We start from the raw sequence: 20,949 nt of genomic DNA, 5'->3' as shown, positions 1-20,949 counted from the left end.
ACTAAGTAAAGAATCTGTTTAATCTTTAAAGCATTTTTACTCTTTAGAAGCAGTATACTCACCTTTGACTACAGGTATCAAAGTGCTGTCATGATTTTAAGTCATGAACTATAACCTACACTCACATAGTCTTGTTCCTATTCCAAAACAAGGTAAGCAAAGGAGAATGCACATGTGCCATATGAGCACTTCAAAATATCAGCTTTTTGCTTCAGTGCCTCCAAAATTGGTAGCCTAAAATGACAGCACAAGAATCAAACCCAAACTTCAAGACTAAATAGAAATCAATTATACATTGTCTACAGAGCATCCAGTGCTCTGTATCACAGACAGGCATTGTGGTCAGTCTCTTTGGTCTGTCATCTCAGCACCACCCTCAATAATCATTAACAGCACATTTCTAATGAAAAATTGAAGCTAAAGAAAACACAAAAGCAGAGTGTGAATAGCTTAAAAGCAAGTCAAATGGTGCTTACCAAACACCTGGAAGCCTAGCACACAAGTGTATGTCGTCCAATCTATATCCTTACAGTCAGAACGATTCCTGATTAGCTTACAGCCACTTGGAATGTCCCCTGCAAAAAAAATTGAATGATAAGTTATGACATAAAATTTTATATTTACATATGTGCTCTTTGAAGGTGCTAAGACAGTAAACAAACACATCTTAAAACAATTTTGGAATCACATTGTAGAGGCAAAGACAGACCAGTACCTTTACCATATTCCAGATACTTGAACCTTTGCTTGGTATTTAAGAGTCACATTTACTTCTCATTTCCTTCTTCAGATCAACATACCTTGAAAACACTTCCCTGCAGCTTGGGACCCCTGCTACCTACTCTACAAATTGCTTTAATAGAATCTGTAATAGAATAATTTCTTCTACCTACCAGCTCCATTGATGTGCTAAAACTCAATCAATCATTCAGGGAACTCTGCTTTTAAAACAGTGAGAAACTATTGCTAAAGGAGCCTTAGACGGCTTTTCAAATTCTAACTAGAAAATGAAAGATTGTTTCCCAAAAGAACGTCCATCTTTCAATACACCAGCCCGGTACTAACAGGTCACAGCTCTTTGCTTCCCTGTACAGGCAATTATAAACACCAACACCTCCTTTTGGAAGATTGAGATATTGCATTATCCACATTTGAAACCTAAGTTGTGACACGCAGAAAGAACACGTTAAGGTGACAGCTATTTAAACTGATGGCTCTTCTTGCCTGTACAGGAACAGAACTACTATCCTCTTTGATTTCGTTAAATCTATAAGAAGACAACAATACAAAAACCAATTTAAAAACAGACTGATATGTACTATGCATACTGAACTTCTGATATAACCACTATACATCAAGTTCATATTTTCACATATTAAGACAAACACAAAAACATTATTACCCCTAACTCATTAAAGTAGTATTATTGCTTTGCTTAGTTTTCAACACCATCTGCCAAGAGAAAGGTTAAAAAAAGAAACCCCAGAACAGTGGCACAGACCCACTGATTTTATTCCCCCAAAATAACTGGTACTGTTGACATTAATTGGACAATTGTATATATTATTTTCAATCTACAGAACTTTGGGCCAACATCAAAACGTAGTGCCACTTGTTCTGTAAATTCTGCGCTGATTTATGACCTTGTAAAGAAGTAAGCTATATTTGGCATTGGCATTGCCATTAGGTAATACACAGCTCTGAATAACATCCAGATATCAGGTTACACAAGTTCAAATTGCTTCCTTTGTCAGTAAGCATTTTGTACAGTCCTGATCAAACACACTTTTCTAAATATTCTGACAGCTAATACATACTTCTGTTTCCCATGTATTTAATTTCATACTTACAGTATAGTATTTCATAGTCTCCTGAGTTTGACATTATATACTTGTTGTCCGGGGACCAGTCAAGGTGTGTAATATAGCTGGAATGTCCCTGGAGAAGAATGCAATAACACCAATGTAAGACTTGTATTTTAATTCAAACAGAAGCAGAAGTTGCACCCACAGACGGGACAGCTAACAGCAAAAAAGCACCTCCTCACAATTCACTTGTGCTCCTTTAAAGGCTCCTTACTGCCCAGTGCCACACTGGCCAACAGCTAAACAAACACAGGCTGGGCACCATGCCTCTCCCACCGCATGGTGGATTCTTCACTTGTAAACTGTGTCATCCCTCTTGGACCCCAGAATGATTTACTCCTAAAAGGTACGTTGCTAAAATACAAATGAACTCACATTTATACTTGAATTAAGAAAGTATACATTGCCACTAATTGAGAAAGGCAAGTAACTTGCACAGATCCCAACAGAAAAGTGACAGATAGGACTCTATTTTAGTTCTCTATCCATTCAAAGTCATTTCCATTAAATGCACGCACTTTCAAATAACTTTTGCTCATCCTAAAAACTTAGGATACCTCAGTTAACAACCACCATGTAAAACTACAAGATCAAGGACTAGTGTTACAATACCCTCGTAAGTTTTTCGAAAGTTTCTTGAAATTTTCTGCTGTGCTTCTTACACTGCATGGGTGTTAGTGTCAGCTTCAAAAGCAGTCTTCCCTATAGGCACAGGGTCACCTATATAAGAATCAAAACACTTTGGCCTAATTGCTTAATTATCACCATCAAGAGCACACTGAGGGCTAAACACCCATCTTTGTTTTTGAGGGAGAAGCTAAATGCAGATGGTCAGAATATTCTTCCTGTGCACAAACTTTTTTGTTGGTAGTAATAACAGTAACAATAAAGACATGAGAGGCTCCACAGCAGCCACAAATTTGTGTAAGGTAGGAATAAATTATCTCTCTTTAATTTAATAAATTCTCTGTTAATTTAATAAATTAGCAAGAGTGACATCCATGTCACTCTTTTCTTCTTTCACCCTTCCATTTCTTCTTACTGCTCCTCTTCCCCTTGTACGACCATCCATTTTCTCCCCTTCCTTCTTTCAGCCAGGCAACAAAATGCCACTTTCTTGACTGACAGATGCCAATCCACCTCAGTGGGCATTATGAAGATGGTGTCCCTTGGTGCCCTGCAAGGTCTCTTGGCCCAGCCTGCACCCGCCATGCCAGGGCCTCGCTGGAGCACTGCACGGCACCACCCACCATGCCAACCTCCTCTAGAGAGCTCTAAGAGATGCTGATTGCTTCCAGAATTACATGCAGAAATACACCCGTGTCTTTCTCCCTGTCCCCAGGTCCTCTGTGAAAGACTGCAAAAGCACTTAGGAGAAAAGCTAGCCTTTAAGATGTATTTACTTATGAACTAGTCTCAGCCTCAAGCAGAGGAACTGTATATTGACATAACTACTTTGCAGTCATGGGTGTGATATATGATATCGACATGCAAACTTGGTATTTCGAAAAAAAAAAATATAAAAATGCACAATTGGCTAGGATTCCTCCCCCCCCCCCGCTATTTTCCAAGTCTTCAAATTCACAAACGAACTCCAACATGGAAAAGAACTGGTCAGTCATTTACTAAATCCTGCCAGACATTTGGCAGCTGTTAAAATTCCTGGGGGCGGTGGGGGAGGGAACAAAGCAATGGGCCAGGGGGCTCCAAAATCCCTTCAGGCAAGCGATCACCGAACGATGAACTGGAACATAACATTGTCATAATATTTTCAATAGGACAATCCCATTTTCTATTAAAATCTTTCTTTGGTAGCTGCCCCCTGATAAGGCAACATTTTGCTCTTTCTTTTTCTGTACCTTTATATACAATCAACATGATTACTCACATCATCACTGGCTAGTAAAACTATCGGACTATATGGAAACCCTCTCCTTCGTTGGCAATGTTTATCTGTTTCAGACTTAAGTGGTGCAAGGGCCGAAATGCCCACAGCCTATAGAACAGGCACGCTAATTATTTCAGGTTAAGTCCAATGTATCAAATACTTCAACCTGGCTGCCTGTGTGGCTTTCACCCCACAGCCCTCTCGGTAAATGCACGCCACTTGCTTCTCCTTTGCTAACAGATATCGCTGATGTAAGACAAACAGAGACAGCCCAGGTACCTTGGAACTGCTGACATGTTGGAAGTTCATAACCCAGCCCATACCTTCACACTGCTGTCTGCATAGCTGGAGCCCTCGAAAAACAGCTGTGCAAGTCGAAACGGTTGTTTCGGCTCATCTGAAATTCTTTCTGATCACAACCAACACCATCTCTCACTGTGCAAACACGCTCACAGGTCAGAGGCTCGCCTCTCCGGCAGCAGCAGAAAGCCTGGTCGTGACTGAAAGGGGATTTAAATGTAACAGTAGGCATACAGCCCTTATGCACAAGCTGATGCTGGTTCAGTAGATAAAATCCTTCTGCAAGCATTCAAGTAATGTATTCAAGTTGGAAGAAACAACCAGAAGTTGACTACCAGGAGGACTGAGTCATCCTACTTGGAGGTCACCCGCAAGGCTACTGAATGACAGAAGAACGCCAGAAGGACGCGGTGCCAGCGCCCAAGCACCAGCCAGGAGAGCGCTGCGGGTCCTGAGCATGCCCGAGTGTCTCCCTGCTTAGCATCAAGCTGGTATGGACCCGCCAGCATTCTGGCAGGCAGCGGAGGGGAGGCGTAGAGCACCTGAAACCCGATCGGCAGCGTGAGCTCTGATCAGCTAACTAACACGCTGCTGCCTTCTGCACACGCTGGAAGGGTCAGGGGAGCTCAGCCCCGACAGAAACCAGGTTGCTAATTTTGGCTTCTACACGCAGTCACTCAGACTGGAGGAAAAAAAAGAAATAAAAAGTTAACAGAAATGTGCTTTGAAGCCTTAACCCTTCTGCCCGAGTGTAACAATGTCCATTTCTCCCACCTCAATTTCTACAAACCCCTTTCCTGCCAAGGCAGAGGTACAGACAGACATACAGATGCCTGACAAGAAGCTGCATACAGCAGAAAAAAGGCAACGGAGGAGAGAAACCCTTTTCAGTGCAACTTCACCATACTCAGTACACTGGAAACTGGTTATTGATTAATATTCCCAGCTATTAGCAGCTTCAGAATTCTGAGATCACTTATCAGTAACACTATTAAATAAAGTGGTATGATCTGCAAACTAATTGCACCTCTGAAACACTGTCCTACAATGTAGGGCCAAGGGGGCCCAAGCATCAGTCAACGCTGGTTTAAATTGCCATATGCTCTCTCCTGAACATAATACATACAATATAAAGAACTAAATGAACTCATACATCTTCAAAGAGCTCACAGAGACCTTAAACTACATAGTGAGCTAAATATTACATACATTAAGATTAGCCATCTTTGAGCGATGGGGTTCTTTAACCATCTTTTACGGTTAAAAAAAATAAGCGATGGGGTAAAACGCTGTACTGAGGCACAGTCATCTGCTGCCGTCCCCATGAGCCCCACTGAGCCCCTGGTCTGACCCCCCTGTAGGCTCATCCCTTTCCCCACTGCCTGAGCTCCCCCGGGAAGGCCGTAGATCTGATTTCTCCTCTCACGACCGTTGTGCCATCGGCCAACCTTGTCACCACCCTCCTTGGAGGCTGCAGGACATCCTGACTCACCCCGCACCACAACCCTGCCATTGAGGAGTCCCCAGCACACCCAACAGCATTCCCTGCCAGTGCTGAGCCCTCCCAGCCAGCCTGCGCACCGCGGGGATGGGGCAAACCCACCGCTGCTGACCATCCTGGCAGCCCCATGCCCCCGGCAGCAGCTGGACCCAGGCTGCTCTGGGCACTCATGCTCTAGCAGCGCAGGGCATCCTCAGCCAAATGATGGGCAGAAATCTCTCAAAGACACCGTACACGGCACTAAAGGACTGGCTAATGTCTTTTCATTTCCCTCTAACTAGCAGTTTCCACCGCAAGTCTTGCATCAAAGGTTATAGAAAAGGAAAAAAAAATAACCTTCGAAATGAAAAAAAAAAACAACCCCACACACTTTAGCCTTATGATCCCCTTAGCTCCCATTTTAAAATCAACAAAGCAGCTTGAGGCATTCTCATATTTTTACAAGTAAAGAAATGCAACTGGAGACAAACATAAGAAAAGTGTTTTGAGCAGGGGATGCATTCCTTAAAAAAACCCAACATTTCCCATGTCAAATGTGAACCTATTCTTATCATATCCTTTGCAAATCCCATCGAGGTTCAGATGTTCTTTATGTAAATATTCCCACTAACCAAGAGATAGCTGAACTTTAAGCCAGGTTGTTAGTTAACTAAACATTGAAGGAAAAAAAAAACAAACACGTACGTCTTTCAGCACTGGGACAACCTTAGGTAAGTGTAAGGACTAATATAAAGTCCACTACTTGCGCTACACTTACGTTTATTTATCTGGGGCCAGAAATTTATTGTTAACATATCCCCCAATTCCAAATTTTGTAGTAACAATTACAGCTGAAAATGGTGCATATTTGCAACCTCCAAAATTACATACTCTACCAAAATTCCACCATCTAATGTTACGTTGGTCCAAGGAGTACTTTACCAACAGGGGGAAAATACCCCCAAACAAGTGCAATATTTTCCCCGAAAGAGTTTCAGAATATAGGTACAAGGCATTTCTCCATCTCACTGCTAACTTCCCATTTCAAAGAAAGAGTCAATAGTCGGAGAAATTAGTCATATCTGATGCAAAAGTGTTCACCTAACACTAACGGTAGCAGTACTCATCAGATTGAAGTTTAAAATCCATCAAATGCTGAAAAAAACCCATAAATCATATAACCAAAACAAAAAATGGAAAACCATCAACCTGAAGAGAGTTCCACTGCTTAACAACTTAGTGTGTGTATAACATCAAAATATGAGAACCGCTGATTATGTTTGCTCCAAAACTTACAGTGCATTTTCCATATCTGCTATACTTTCTTCCATTTTCTGTTACTACGTAGAGGTAAATAAAGTTGTCATGGGATCCAACTGCAAGTAAGGTGCCATCTACAAGACAAAATATTTGACATAAATTATGAAAATGCTTTGTTTTCCATTGTAATGATTTCAGATTTATCACTAAGACAATAGCGTAAATTAAACTACAGCTTACTAATTGCATTTAAGATTACATTAACTGTTTACATTATGTGTTTCAGTCAGTATCTTTACTTTGTGGGGATGCTTTTTGGGCAAGATCTTTCACTTCTGCTTTTTTAAGTAAGTGTCCAATGGACAGGGTATAAATCCTCAGATTGCACTGGATTTCTGGAAATGGTCAACAGCAGGCAGGCTTGAGTTTTCTGCATCACCAAAAATGCAGAACAGTATTTACTCTATAGTTAGCTTAGCTTTGGAGGGGGGAGTCTCAATATAAATCAGCACTAAATAATGGCTAAAGAAGAAGTGGAGCATACAAACATTTTCAAACCTGTGTTGTCTCCATTTAAAAAAAGTAATTAATGGACAAGAGTTGCCTTTAATCACAATCAGACGCCTCTAGTGTCAATAAACACCAGTGCTTTAAAATAAATTGCTGTGCTTGGCAAATGTGGCAGCAGCAGAGGAACATTTTGCCCACTGGCATGGCATGTTATCCAAAAGCAAACAAGAAACAGATTTACGAGGGTGTTCTTCCATCCAGTTTTAACAGAGGAGTCAGCCTCTGATCAACTGTCACGTCACGTCTGAAGAGAAGACTCGATACTGGCTTGGACTCCATGTAATCCCATAACAAATACGTAACAAACAGCTCCGAGTTTCAGATAGACCTGAGCTTAGTTTTATGGTTTTGTATTAATAAACTTGAAAATTAACTAAGAAGCGTATTAAAATATCACTGAAATACTACGTTTTTTACCGACTTTTCTGTTAACCTGTCCACTATTTAGCTGAGAACTTTAAATTTTTTCCTGGGAGCAAAACTACCACTTGTTATAACAGCACAGCTCAATGTGAAGAAAAGGCTGGGAAAGGTGACTGTAATGTTTGCAGTTACAAAACTCCAAGATTTAGCATACACAAACAAATCTGTAACCAAGTATGCAGTTATATATTCAGCATCTTAAAACATTTTTTTTTCAAAGCTGCCTTTTCTGGTGACTGGGGAGTAGTTTAACACCGTTTAACAGGACAGACATCTCATTTACCAGCAATTATTCTGAACGTCCAAGTCTGCCTACCTACTGAGTAGCGCATCACTGAGAGCTGTTCGTTGCCATCAGTGTGTATTGAAACCAGATCCCTCGTTTCTGCATCCAAAACAAACCACCTAGAGAGAGGAGAATTCCAATGAGTATCACTTCCACTAAACAAAAAAGCAAGCAAAAGAGCAATAACCACTGCCTGCCTTTAAGCACAGCACAGCGAACATCTGTTTTTAACAGAACGCTTTTCTGGTTCACAAAGCAATACAAGTTTCAGTGAAGAATATATAAAAGATTCTAGATACAGCCCATTTTTTCCCCGCTCCCTTGAACATTGTTGAAATTGCCAAAACGTCTACTGGATGATAAACATGCCACCAGATAGCTAATATGACTGCATCTTACCATCCTGAAGCCCAAAGGCTACAGCTGACTTTTAATCTACTACTTCTTCCCCATTTTGAAGAATATTTTTGATATAAAAACCAATCTTTTAATTTGTATGAAGCAAAGTTAAAAACTAAAACAAAACAGAAGTAGTAGGAGGGAGTGGAAAACATTTCCATACTCATTTTAAACACAAAGTATATTCTAATTTGGTATTTTCCCCTCAGTCCTTTCCATTTCTATGAATAATTTTATCAGAGTAAGAAGGAATAACCATTTACTGAAATATGATGGTTTATAACCTAGAATACTTTTATCTCCTGCTTGGATGATTTATAACTAAGGTAATTAATTGCAGTTTTTACTATTTAACAGTAACTTTTAACCTGTAGTATTAGTTACGAGGCACACTTTAAAAGCTCAGAGGATCTTGGAAAAACTCAGTGGCCAGTACACTGAAATGTCCACTGACAGCAAGACGGGCAAGATCAGTAGAACCTGAGCATTTTGCAACGGTTATGATGCCCATCTAACTCCTAAATACAGCACACATTAGCAAAACAAAGGCAAAGAAAGTTTATACACACACAGACATGTTTATAATGAAAATGTAAGATGTCAACATGGCTAAATACATTAAAGCTGTACTTAAAATTTAGTTTCTTTGCCCCAAACTGATCTCACAACCGTGTGCATACACTGCAGCCAGGTTTCCGTCCCTAGTGGCAAACGTTGAGTTCACATGCTGTGGAAGCAAGGAAGGCAATTCCACCCACTGTCTCATAGTGAATTCAGTGGAACACCGCTAAAGCTAGGACCATTTATTCCATAACAAACTTAAATAACCTAAAATAAACTCCAGGAACAACAGCACACATCGTTGCTTTCTATGGATGGAAATGAGATTCCAGCTCTCACTGATCCAGTGTCCGGCAGATAGGTATCTGGAAAGCGTCCTGGTCCCAATGGCTTAAAACCAGCTTGTGGTTAGGGAACCACATGAAAGAAGTTAAATGACACGCACATTAAAAACACTCAGCCCCACCTGCCGCAGACTGCTGAATAATCTGTGTGCAAGACAGATGGAACCAGTGGAAAACAGCTAACATGTTTGCTTTGGACAGCAGTAGAAACCACGCTCAGAGTTTCTTTGCTGTAATCCTCTGCTGAAAGTGGACTTTCGATTTCTTCCAATCTACACACTAAAGCTTTGAAGGTCCTCTGAACACATTAGGACTTCCAAGTTCCTATTCTGCTTCTTAGTTCAAAATATGCCCTCCTTTGGCCCTGCCAAATGCTTCACTAAAATGTCACCTGGCTGATAACCCTGATGGGGTGTGGATATTAAAGAAGAAACCAAAATAAATTAAACAACAACACAATCCACCACAAAAGAGTTTGGCAGGGGGTAAGGGAGAGGGTACCTATGCCATTTTGCCACTATAGAAAGAAAACCAATTGCTCCATCATGACAGCAAAACTGCTCTAAAAGTACACCCACATGGGACAACAACAGAACACACATGGAGGCATCACTGAGTTGGAGTCATCTGGTTTTCAAGCAAAACGAGAAGCTGGTCTGAAAGCCAACGACCCACAGTCTCACTCTTATTTGTCTTTTCCTGAATCCAGCACAGGGTGGAGGCTCCTCACTGCTTCATGCCCACATGGGCAACATACCTCTTGTGCACAGAGAGCAAAACAGGAGATGAGAAGACCTTTTGCTTCACCAGAAAACCTAGGCTCTATACTGTAAAATCTATTTATCTAGCAAGATGACACAGCATGATGCCTGTTTGTTTATTTTGAGCGGCATAGTTGTGGTACCTGGATACAAAAACTGATTATGAGGCCAGTGACAACCAAAAGCAGCCCTTTCCCACAAAGTGAACGGGTACCCCCTTCCCATGCTATCCTGTGGGTGACCGTGCTGCACAGTGCTTCTGCCAGACAGCCGAGAGGAGGGCTGAGCCCTCCGTGTCCCAAAATACACAACCAGGGCAAGTGGAGGGTGGCTGCTGCAGCGGGGACATGCCTCTTGATGCTGGCCTCTTTCGGTTGGTCCTTTGAGACTGTTAACTGAACCAGGCAAACCTTCAGTTAATATTATATAAAATGAAAAATACCCAAAGCCTAAAATGCAATCGGAAAAACATGCAACTTCCTCCTATTTTACTGAAAGCACAGAGGTGGTACTGTGCAGTATCAAACACAATGCAAAACTTCTGCTGCTCTTAAGAGTGCACATTGAAGTTCATTTGGCATTAGGAGACAGCATTTTCTGACACCAGTCCTTCTCCAAAAATTCTTCTGAACAAGAGGTACTTAGCAGCAATCTTAGCTGACCATGGCAAAGATTCAGTGCACCAATTTTGATATTAATTTACAAAAGGAAGCACTGGTCACATCTAGTTCAGCTGTTTCTTGATGTTTCCACAAGCTGTATTCAGACACGCTCTTTTCAGTCTTCCAAGCTCTCCCAGTGCCATGGCAAACACCGCAATTGCCAGCAAGAAAGCCTGTCTCCATGAAATGCTGTGGTCTAGCGGCTACAGCAGTTCACTGGCATGCCCCACACAGACCCTTCTCGCAAACGCCTGGTGACTACCTCGAGACTGTGCTTCAGGAGAGGATCTTCCTTCTAACACGAAGGTATGCAACATGCAAATGGCAGCTGACCCTGACAGAGTCCTACCGGGCTGTGAAATGGAAAGCTTGGCTGCCAAGTGAACTCCTGAGCCGTAGATTAGATGAAATAAATGCATGAATGGTATCCCAGTTGTAAGACAGTGGCTCCTTTGCTTTTTCTGAGTTTTACTGATTTTTTTTCCCAATTGTTACTGAAGATAACATGCTTAACTTGTTTGTGAGTTCACAAAAACAAGACAGAACTTTTGCCATTTTCATGTTTCTTGTCTTCCTATTCCTTTACTTTAAAAAAAATACTAATAACCTATCTAAAAAAAATGTATGTTTTCAGAAACAAAAACCCTTAAAGTACTCTCTTTTGGAAAACAAATTCTGACCCACGACAGACATTTATCACTGATAATATCACTGATAATGCAGAATTTTTCTGATGAAATCACCAAGGAAACAGTGCTCCAAAGTAGTAATACATTTTTGCACTTACACTTGCAATTCCCATTTTTAGTTAATACTGAATGTTGAACCTGCAAGGCATTAATCAGAGTGAACAAACCAACCCCATCTTACAAGACTGGTTCCCTGGGATATTTAGGCTGCTTCGTCTTAATACCACCACAGATGCTGAACTGGTATAAATCTCAATAGCTCTATTGACTGATTTACCTCCTTGTGGCTCTGGCTTACGCTGGTCTTGTCCTCCAGCCTTCAGTTTTCTTCATAATGTTAGTATTTTTGTAAGAATCTTATTAGTCTTTTCTTCTGCAGTGCATAGCATTCAAGATATTCTACATGATTAGTCACAGAAAGGTCTACTTCCCTCCAAATAATACCACCAGCAGCACGGTAAAAGGATCTGTACAGTGCCTTGAAAAACCCACTTTTCTGGTAAGATTTCTGATTGCCAGCCTTTTTTAGTTTTTTAGCTGTGCATTTCCACAAACAGCAGGATCCAGTATTAGTTCTCTTCAAACCGGGCTTAACCCCAGACAATTGATGATCAGGCACACAGAGGTATTTAAAGAACTGGTTAACAAAACCTGCAGCAGACCATTTGCAGACAGCCCAAAAAGGGAAATGATACTGAAATACTCATCATGGGAAGTGGTACATGAAAAGCACACCAAAACCATAATGTGTTGGCCTGATGAAAACACACCGCTGTGAAACAACAGACAAGAATGTGAAGAGAGGTAGAAAATTCAATTTTCTTTTTTCTGTCACGATTTTAACCATCAAACCCAACTTCCTTAATGCTCCATTCCCTATCCGTGTCTTAGTGACCTCCGTACTGGAAGCACAGCAGCACTAGAATGACAATAGATAGGCACATCAAAGGTTAATTGAACTCTAAACAAATTAGACTCATTTAACATTGGCTTTATGCATTTTGGGCTATGAATCAAGTTAGTTATTAAAGAACCTGTTAAGGGCCTGAGACTGTTTTCTCTCATACGTTAACTGAGATACATCACGCAGCCCTCATTCCTTAGGAAACAACTTCCCTGGACTGGATTATCTGGCGCAGAAAGCACTGTATGATGTCACTGGTTAATCAGTAAATTTAAAACTGTTCTGTTTATCTTGATGCACAACTCCATTTATTTCTCATACACTTGTATGCTTACCAGGCCTCATATCAATTCAGTTTCATTTATATATCTCAAACCTATCATTGAATCATGCAATTTCAGAACGCAATAAAATATAATGGTGAAAATACAACTTCCCTGTTCCAAGAACAATGGGGTAAAAAAAAAAAAAACAAAACCAAACAACAAAAAAAACCCACAAGGCCACCACCATAAATTTATCCAACACAGCATAAGTCACTCACCTCCAGTAATTAAAAACTAAGAATTTAAACTGAAAAGAGCTGAACTGAGAAAGTTATGTTAAAACGCTCAGGGGGGCAGGAGGTATCAAAAGCAAAGAAAAACTGAACTCTTTGCCACTCAATATGCCTTCATTGTGCTTTGATGTAATTTCAAAAATGTCTAAAAACTTTCAAGAAATGTAGCCTGACCTTTGCCCTTTTCCCTGTTTCAAGTTCTATTAGGCCAGTAACTTCTGCTCTGCTTAATGAAGGTAAAAACACTTGTTCAATTTAATGCTATCATTAGAAAGAGATGAAAAAATGGAAAGGTACAACGTAGAAATCAAATATACAAGAGCTCAGCAGATTTTTCTTAGGAATGTAAACTAGGTTTTCTAGCCTGATATTATACCTAATGAATTTAGTGCAGACTGCATCTTCATCTTGGAAAACTCCTTAAAAAGTATTTAACATTTTCTTTTTCCAGGATAGTTTAAAGGTGTTGCACCGATTCAGCAGTTTCTAAAAACCAAATTTTTAATGGTTTTTAGGCATGAGGTTAGGTATACACAAATTTGTAGGGGGAGAATTAAAGAAAAAAAAAAATCCCAATTCCCTTACATGCACTATGCAATATTTTATCATCGAGTTGTCAACTGAAAAACAGAACAAAAACGGTAGCAGATTTAATATCTGCTCCTCTCACCTTTCTAATGATATGAATATCCTGTTTTTTCTTTTAATTGGTACTTGCTAAAAATGATTGCATGAAACTCCTTTCTTGGGAAATGATATCAAGCCAGAGTTTGACTATGAATTAAAACAATTTTTTTCCACCACTAAAAGAAGCCTGAGTTAAAAGATTCAGCTTCTGATAGCTTTTCAATATACAACAATTTTAGGAAGAATATGAACAGCTCGATAGCACTTCATTGCAGCAATGTGCCATGTTGAACTTTGTCTTATACAAAAATCAAAATCCTAGCCCATTCACTTGCCTCTCCACGTCAATTTAAAAAGTTGCAAGTATGTTTGATTTGGGAAAGAGAAAGATCTGTACTGTACCTGCCTTATAAACTAATGTTAGACTTCAGGTTACTTAATCTCAAGCAAAAAGAATAGAAAGCAAATGAATTCCAATATATAAGATGCGTAGTATCAAATTGTCTGCTTTAAACTTTCTTTCAATCATCACAATTCAGTCAAAAGGCATTTACCTGCCCGAGTGCGTTCCTATCGCAACCACTGCTCCACTGGGATGAAAGTCAGCACAGTGCCCTGGTTCCTGAACAGAGAGACACAGACACATCATTCACCGTACTGCCAAAAACCTCTCCTTGTACCAAAGCTAGTCTAAAAGTCTGAGGTGAACTGACGCAGGGATAACCAATCAGTTTGCAGCACGCTTATAATCCTCAGATTTTCTTTTAATGTATCAGTGGCGTGCACTACATGACCTTCTTGAAAGTAAAAAGCCTAAATTTCTGTGTAAAAAGATACTTTTATCTGGGTATTCGGACAGAAGTAGCCAAAATATGAAATGAATGATGACAGTAAGGAAGGCCAAACTTTGCACAACTCTATGATATCCTCTTCAGCTTGTTTGAATAATTGGGAAAAAAGTTAAACTGTAACAAGAACAAAGGACTAAGTTTTCTGCAATTTGGACTGTCAGAATGGCATCAGGCAATGGTAACCAGATTACAGTCTATACAATATCTGATGAGCCTGGTGGAATTTATCAAAGCTTTCAAATAGCTGTTTTTAAAGCTGTAACTACAGGATTTTTGCTTCTCTTGCAATCAGACGGGACGAGGGTGTTGCAGAAAACAAACGCTTTTTCTTATTTTCCAGCTTTATATTTAACGTTAAAGTGTTCACATACATCTAGCAGCCTGGTCCATTCCAGTGTGTGGTCCACAGAGTTCCACATACAAACTTGCCTATCTTGGGCACATGTTAAAAATAAGTCTTTGAAAGGATGGGATGCCAGTCCCCACAGTTCATCTGTATGTCCCTGGAATGAAAACACATATAAACAATATTATTATAATTATGAACCTATTTTAAAATGAATAAAATAAAGACTGACTCTCTTAAAATAACACACCAGCAGGGAAAGCCTTCACATTTTTGGGTTATAGTTTTAAAAAAAAAAAAAAAAAAAAAAAAAAAAAAGTTGTGCTCACCTGTACCTCTACTAGGAAACCATCATTAAATGTTGCCCGTAAAACAAAGTTTCGTGAAGTACCCACTAAAAATTGATCTGCTTTTCCTTCTGCTACTGCTCTGATTGTTCCATACTGGTCAGGAACCTGGGAAAAGAAACATCTGTAAAACCACATCGTGCATTGTGATAGGCGCTTATTTTTGAAGGCCACAACTCAAATCCTGGCAAGACTGTTTTTCTCCAGACAGACGAACTTAAGGAAAACACAGGAGATACTGAAGAAAATCCTCAAAAAAGGCATGAATAAAAGAAACTAAGGAAGAGCTTGAGGGAAAGAAGAACCTTAAAATTTCTGTTCAGCTTAAACAGAGGAGATCTGAAATCTCATATACGCTCATTTACAGGCTGAAAATTTAAACACTTTTTATTATAAAACATTGTCGTCTGCTTAAGAAGACAGCAACCAGATGATACTCTACCATCCTAACTACAGGTCCTCCAAAGGGCGGGGAAGGCTCTGTCTTGCTAGTCAATACCTGGCTCAAGGCAATTTCCTTGTCACTCTTGCTTTCTTACCTCAATTTCCCTTTCGGGATTCAAATCATGATCCCACAGGATGATCTTTCGGTCTTTCCCACCTCCAGTTAGCAGCATCCCATTCCTCATTTGACAGAGTGTAAACACACTGCCATCATGAGCTTTGATTTGTCTGCTTATCTGATATACTCCTACATGCACAAAAAGAAAATAATAAAGAACACATTTTTTTCCACCTGGTGTTTACAAGAAGCTGTGCCTTTTGGCAGAAAAATAGAGTAACAGCATATAATAAATAATTACATTTGGTCTGTCATCTATTAGTATTGCATTAGTATTGCAAACACAAGGTGGTAGTGTTTTCTTACAGGATAAAAAGATAAAACAAAGGACCTGCCTTTCCGAATATAAACTTTTTTGAGATTGATTGTCCTAAAACTTGTGAAGGCAAGAACAACCATTTGCAAAATGCTTTCCTTTCTCTGCTATCCGAGGAAACACAGTTTTTCCAGATGCAAGAAAAACTGTCCTTTAGAGTCAATAAATATTTAGCAAGTCATTATTAGAAAAGAACTGAAGTTATTTTATGAAAAGATACTGAAAGACTTGTTGTCTATAGTCTTATGGGAATAAAAAGCAAATTATTTATAGCAAAGTTTCCAAGATGCTTGAACCTAATATCTAATGCTGGATGTTGCCTCACATAAAAATAGTATAACCAGCATTTGGCATCTATCAATATAGCAGGCTACCCAAAGGAAAACACTAGGAAGAATGAAAGACAGATGAGAAAATTAAACAACAAAGGTAGCAATCCTTGTGCATCCTAATTCGGTCTTCATGTCAAAAAAACTGCTTTAGGAAAGTATATTTTTTAAAAAGCAAGATTCTGGTGCTTTGAGTCTTGCACATTTACAAATAACAGTCACAGAAAAAGCCTAAAACACCACCCAAATTAATACCAGCTTAATTTCGCTGACTCTCCCTATGACTCAAGTCAGTTCAAGTACGCACTCTCTCACACTGGGGAAAAGAGTTTGCGATCACGTCCTGTGACCAATCTAATGTGATAAACCAACTAAAAGATCCCATTTTTAGTTAAGCCAATGTAAATAAATGTTCTATTCGATATCTTTTAAGATTATACTGGGGAAAGGTTATTTTTGCACAAGAACTTCAAAATTAAGCACCAGATAATTTGTTAAATCACTTTTCCATTGCAGTTAGCTTGCAAGACAAGAAAAAGATTTACCTGCAAAAACAGACATACCGTGAAAAATTTACTTTTTACTTGAATGTTTTCCTGGCATATCAATTTAAACCAGAGTGTTTGAAATAGCTGCCAAGTAAAATAAATTATCCTTGAATTTATAAGTTACCTTAGGGCTCAACTGTGCCAGGTCTGCATATGTTGGGTAACAAATAATTTTCCTTTCATTTTTTACAAAAGCTTTGCCCTAAAGAGTAAATTTAACCCAAATTTCAAATAAGATGGGTTTCAAAATCTATTTTAAAGCCAAGACCTAATCATCTGCTAAACTAGATACTGTTATTTGCATAACTGGTACAACCATGCATTATATTTTTCCTTCACGTACAAGTTCTATTAACTTCAGCTTCAACACTTAATGGTATTTCTCTGAAACTAAGCATGGTACAACGTCAGCCTTCAGAGGCAAAGGTAGCCTGCAGAATTCTCAAACTGATCCCACAGCCTTTTTCAAATCTCAGGATGAAAGGAAAGCTGATTAACTGCACATTTTTTTAAATGCAAAACATTTAGATAAAATACTTTTCAATTCATTTCAGGCACAGTCTCATTAATTACTGAGAAACTCTAGATTGCTCTTAAGTCACCAAATTCATGAGACTTGAAGGAGTTTATTATCACCTGTTAATAACAGGAAGTGTATAACCTTAGCCAGGTCTGTTTCCCCATTCCTTTTCTAATGCAATCCTTTATGTTTGTCTTCTACAGACTATCTAAAATCTGTGATTAACTGCGACTGTATCCTACCTTTAGGTCCTTTTCCTGGAGTAGATTCTACAGTAGTTTTGCCCCATATAAGTATTATCCCACCTGAGTCTCCAGTGAGCACATCACCATTTCCCAAAAAAGCCAAACACTGAACAAATTTGGGTTTTTCATATTTCTGAAACAAAATAAGCAAAAGAAAGGGATAATTGCTTGTACTCTTTACATAATTATATAATGTATCCACACCCATACAGCCTGCATGCATGCAAGCAGAATTTAACCTTTTTTGTCTGTTTACCTCACTGCTCAAACAGTACATGGTAACAACAGAGCAAATTTACAGAAAGTGCGAGCAGATCATTCTTATTATTTAAAACTGACCTGAAATCAAGACATTCTTACCCCAAATATCCCTTGCTTCCTTGATAATGAATTGCCACTCCAGGTCCAGAAAAATATATGAGATTTGCCACATGTTATTATGGTATTTGCATCAGTCGGATGGAATTCTACAGCAAGAACCACTTCATTTGTAGTCTGAAATAATAACAGAAATACTGTTTATTCAGATGTGACGTTAACTACTACAAACTCATGTTAAATAATAAATTTTAGAACAGACATACAAGGAACTAGACAGCTCATTGTATGCTTGAAAGAATCTGTAAGTGTTCCGTGCTAAATCAGCTGTCTGAATGATTGCACATATCATTTTATAGATATCGATTTTTTACATTCATAAGAGATCTTTAGAAAATTTCAGTTGAAAAGTCAGGGGTTTACATTCACTTTTAAAATCACAACAGCTTCTGCCCTCTGGAATAGCTAAGACTTCTGCTATATGGAAACGAATGATAGATAAACCCCACTTTTTTGGGTTGAAAATCCTGCTTAGTTTCCACACAGACTAGTTTGCTATTCTAGATAACAAAGCTGTGACGAAGGCAACTGAGACAACGGTATCACAGTAGGATTAGATCCATCATTCTCCTCCTGAAATTCTATAAAATTTCCTTTGCGTTCTTTATTTCTCTCCTTTCCTCCTCACAAAGATGAAAAAAAGAAGCCTGCGTAACTCAAAACTCTGAAACACAGGGTCCCACCTTTGTATTTGTACTGGCTGCATATACTGTTACTGAATTACTAACACCTCACCAAACATTTCATCCTTTTTTACAAACATAAAAAACCGACCGGTCATTTATCTAATTTCTAACGTACATTCAAACAAACTGACTTTGAAGACAATCTTCTAGAGGCAAGGACTCTAAAAAACATCAATGCATCAATCCATTTATTTCTGTGCGATTTAAGCTCACACTTTAAAGGAGTATACTTACAAGTGCTGCTGAATCAGCACCTCTGGGAATACCCTTTCCCACTCCACCATTTTTGGCTCACTTTAGGAAAACCACCTTCTTAAGCTTCATTTTTTATTGATGGCCATATTTATTGAATTATGCTCCTCATACACAGTTTCCTCCACATGAGTGGATCTGCTATATCCACAAATCATGTGGAAACTGAGGACTGAAAAATTTAATAGAGTTCAGCTGAGAAAAGGCTTCCGTTCTGCACCCTAGCTCAAGGGATGAAATTCTGCTCGCATCAAATCCCACTAGCACAGAAGGTGCTTAAGATACTGCCAGATCAAGTCCTAAACATGAATAAATACTGAAGGTCAAGCTGTCGCTGCCGAATTGTTTTTAGCCAATTCTGAAGCACCAAGGAACTCCCTGAACAGTGAAAATAGTAAAAAACATAGTGTCAAATAAAATGGGCATATGCCAAATAGCTTCACAATTAGTATCAGCAAAGAAATGAAAATACTGACATAGAATTACATTAAAACATACAGAATAGAATAAATTTAGTACTGGTCAACATAATTTAAAGAAAATGAGTGAAACCAACCTGATTTTTTTATCTGAAATTGCAAGTTTGTAATCATATAGACATATATGCTTGTAGAGTATTCCACTTGCTGACTTCATGATTAAAAAGGATTAAAAATACTCAGTTCCACATCCATGTAATACCTCCTTGCTTGTTATTGTATAATGCAAAGCAAGATGTCTCAAAATATGGATTTCAACAGCAAGTTATTATTGGATTGCGTGTTTCCAGTGGAATCAACTTTACACAAACATTGCGCGTTAATACCTCTGTACACTTCTCATTGATCAGAAATTTAGAGTTATGAAAGAAACAGGAAAGCAATCAAGATTGCAATCTACAAAAGTACTAATGGAGTTCAAATGAGAAGAGACACATGTACTGAGAATCAATGTCTGGAACTCAATTCAGACAAAAATGAAAATAAGGAATGTCTAAAAGTTGAGTTTTTTTAAAAAAATAAACAACTACAGACTGAATCATCACTTCAGTTTCTTAACGTTCCCCGGGTTTATTTTTTAAAATCAGGAAAATATTAGAGAATTGCTTTATTTGGATTGGCCCTTAGGGATGAGTAAAATGTAATTACAAGGTCTCCAATATTCAAACCCCTTCCAATATACAAGTTAAGAATACATTTCTTTTGTGCCCTTACACAAGCCAGCAGCATTACATAGTTGTAGTTTCCAAGTAAGATCAAAAGTGTGTCTCACAAACTGTTGTATTTATGGGATTAAACCCACTTGTATTTCAGAATATTAATTTGTGCAATGATTACCTTTATTTCTGCTATTTTTGATTTCCTCTGCCAATCCCACACGGTGAGCATATGCTCATTAGAGTCATCAATTACACACAAATGAGTACCAGAATCCTAAAGAAAAAAGAAAAAAAGTGCTGACAAAATACTACCATACCTCATTTAGAAACAGAGTAGGGCAGTAATATTTGATAAAAAAAAAAAAAAACAAACAAAAAAAACCCCACAAAAGTACAAATATAAATTAAGCAAGTCCTTTTAAAGGAATTCTAGGTTTAGTGTATCTGGGTATTTTCCTTTACTCTTAAAGAAAGATTTTTGCGTAATCTCATAAAAATGACCATGCTTCAAATAATATTCTAGGAAAGCTTTAAAAGTATCTTACAAAAATATTTCCCTTTTAGTTTCTTTTTGTTGTTGTCTGGCTTTGCTTTATTGTTTGAAATAACATGCTAGTGGCAGAGAGGTTTCTCGCTTTTACTACTCTGCAAATATTTTGGTTTTCCTCAGGTTTCAGAGGACAAACACACAGATCCACTTGTGTTTTTTTCTTAAATGTCACCACCACATATACCCAACTTTACGCTATCAGATTTTGCAAGCACATCTCCTTTTTTCTTCATGGAGCATTAAGTACCGGCAGTTTCATCATGTAGTTGGTAAAACTGCAGCAAAGGTAACACTTTCTGAATA

At 38.7% G+C, this 20,949-nt stretch overlaps 1 protein-coding gene across 1 annotated transcript in view; it reads right to left on the bottom strand.

Moving 5' to 3' along the window:
• Positions 1–20,949, bottom strand: part of EML4 (EMAP like 4) — a 94,062-nt gene that overhangs the window by 6,417 nt on the left and 66,696 nt on the right. The window contains exons 12-22 of the mRNA XM_082481708.1: positions 20,275–20,370; positions 18,003–18,137; positions 17,640–17,775; positions 15,662–15,813; positions 15,105–15,230; positions 14,801–14,932; positions 14,133–14,200; positions 8,103–8,191; positions 6,830–6,927; positions 1,851–1,938; positions 477–575 (exon numbers count right to left, since the gene is read on the bottom strand). Of these exons, the coding sequence (XP_082337834.1) occupies positions 477–575; positions 1,851–1,938; positions 6,830–6,927; positions 8,103–8,191; positions 14,133–14,200; positions 14,801–14,932; positions 15,105–15,230; positions 15,662–15,813; positions 17,640–17,775; positions 18,003–18,137; positions 20,275–20,370 (1,219 nt within the window). The remainder of the gene's footprint in view (positions 1–476; positions 576–1,850; positions 1,939–6,829; positions 6,928–8,102; positions 8,192–14,132; positions 14,201–14,800; positions 14,933–15,104; positions 15,231–15,661; positions 15,814–17,639; positions 17,776–18,002; positions 18,138–20,274; positions 20,371–20,949) is intronic.

Source organism: Vanellus vanellus, assembly GCF_965231255.1.
Source record: "Vanellus vanellus genome assembly, chromosome: 3".
In the NCBI taxonomy this organism is placed as follows: Eukaryota; Metazoa; Chordata; class Aves; order Charadriiformes; family Charadriidae; genus Vanellus; species Vanellus vanellus.
Note: the sequence above shows the minus strand (reverse complement) of the source record. Positions and strands in the feature narration are given on the sequence as shown.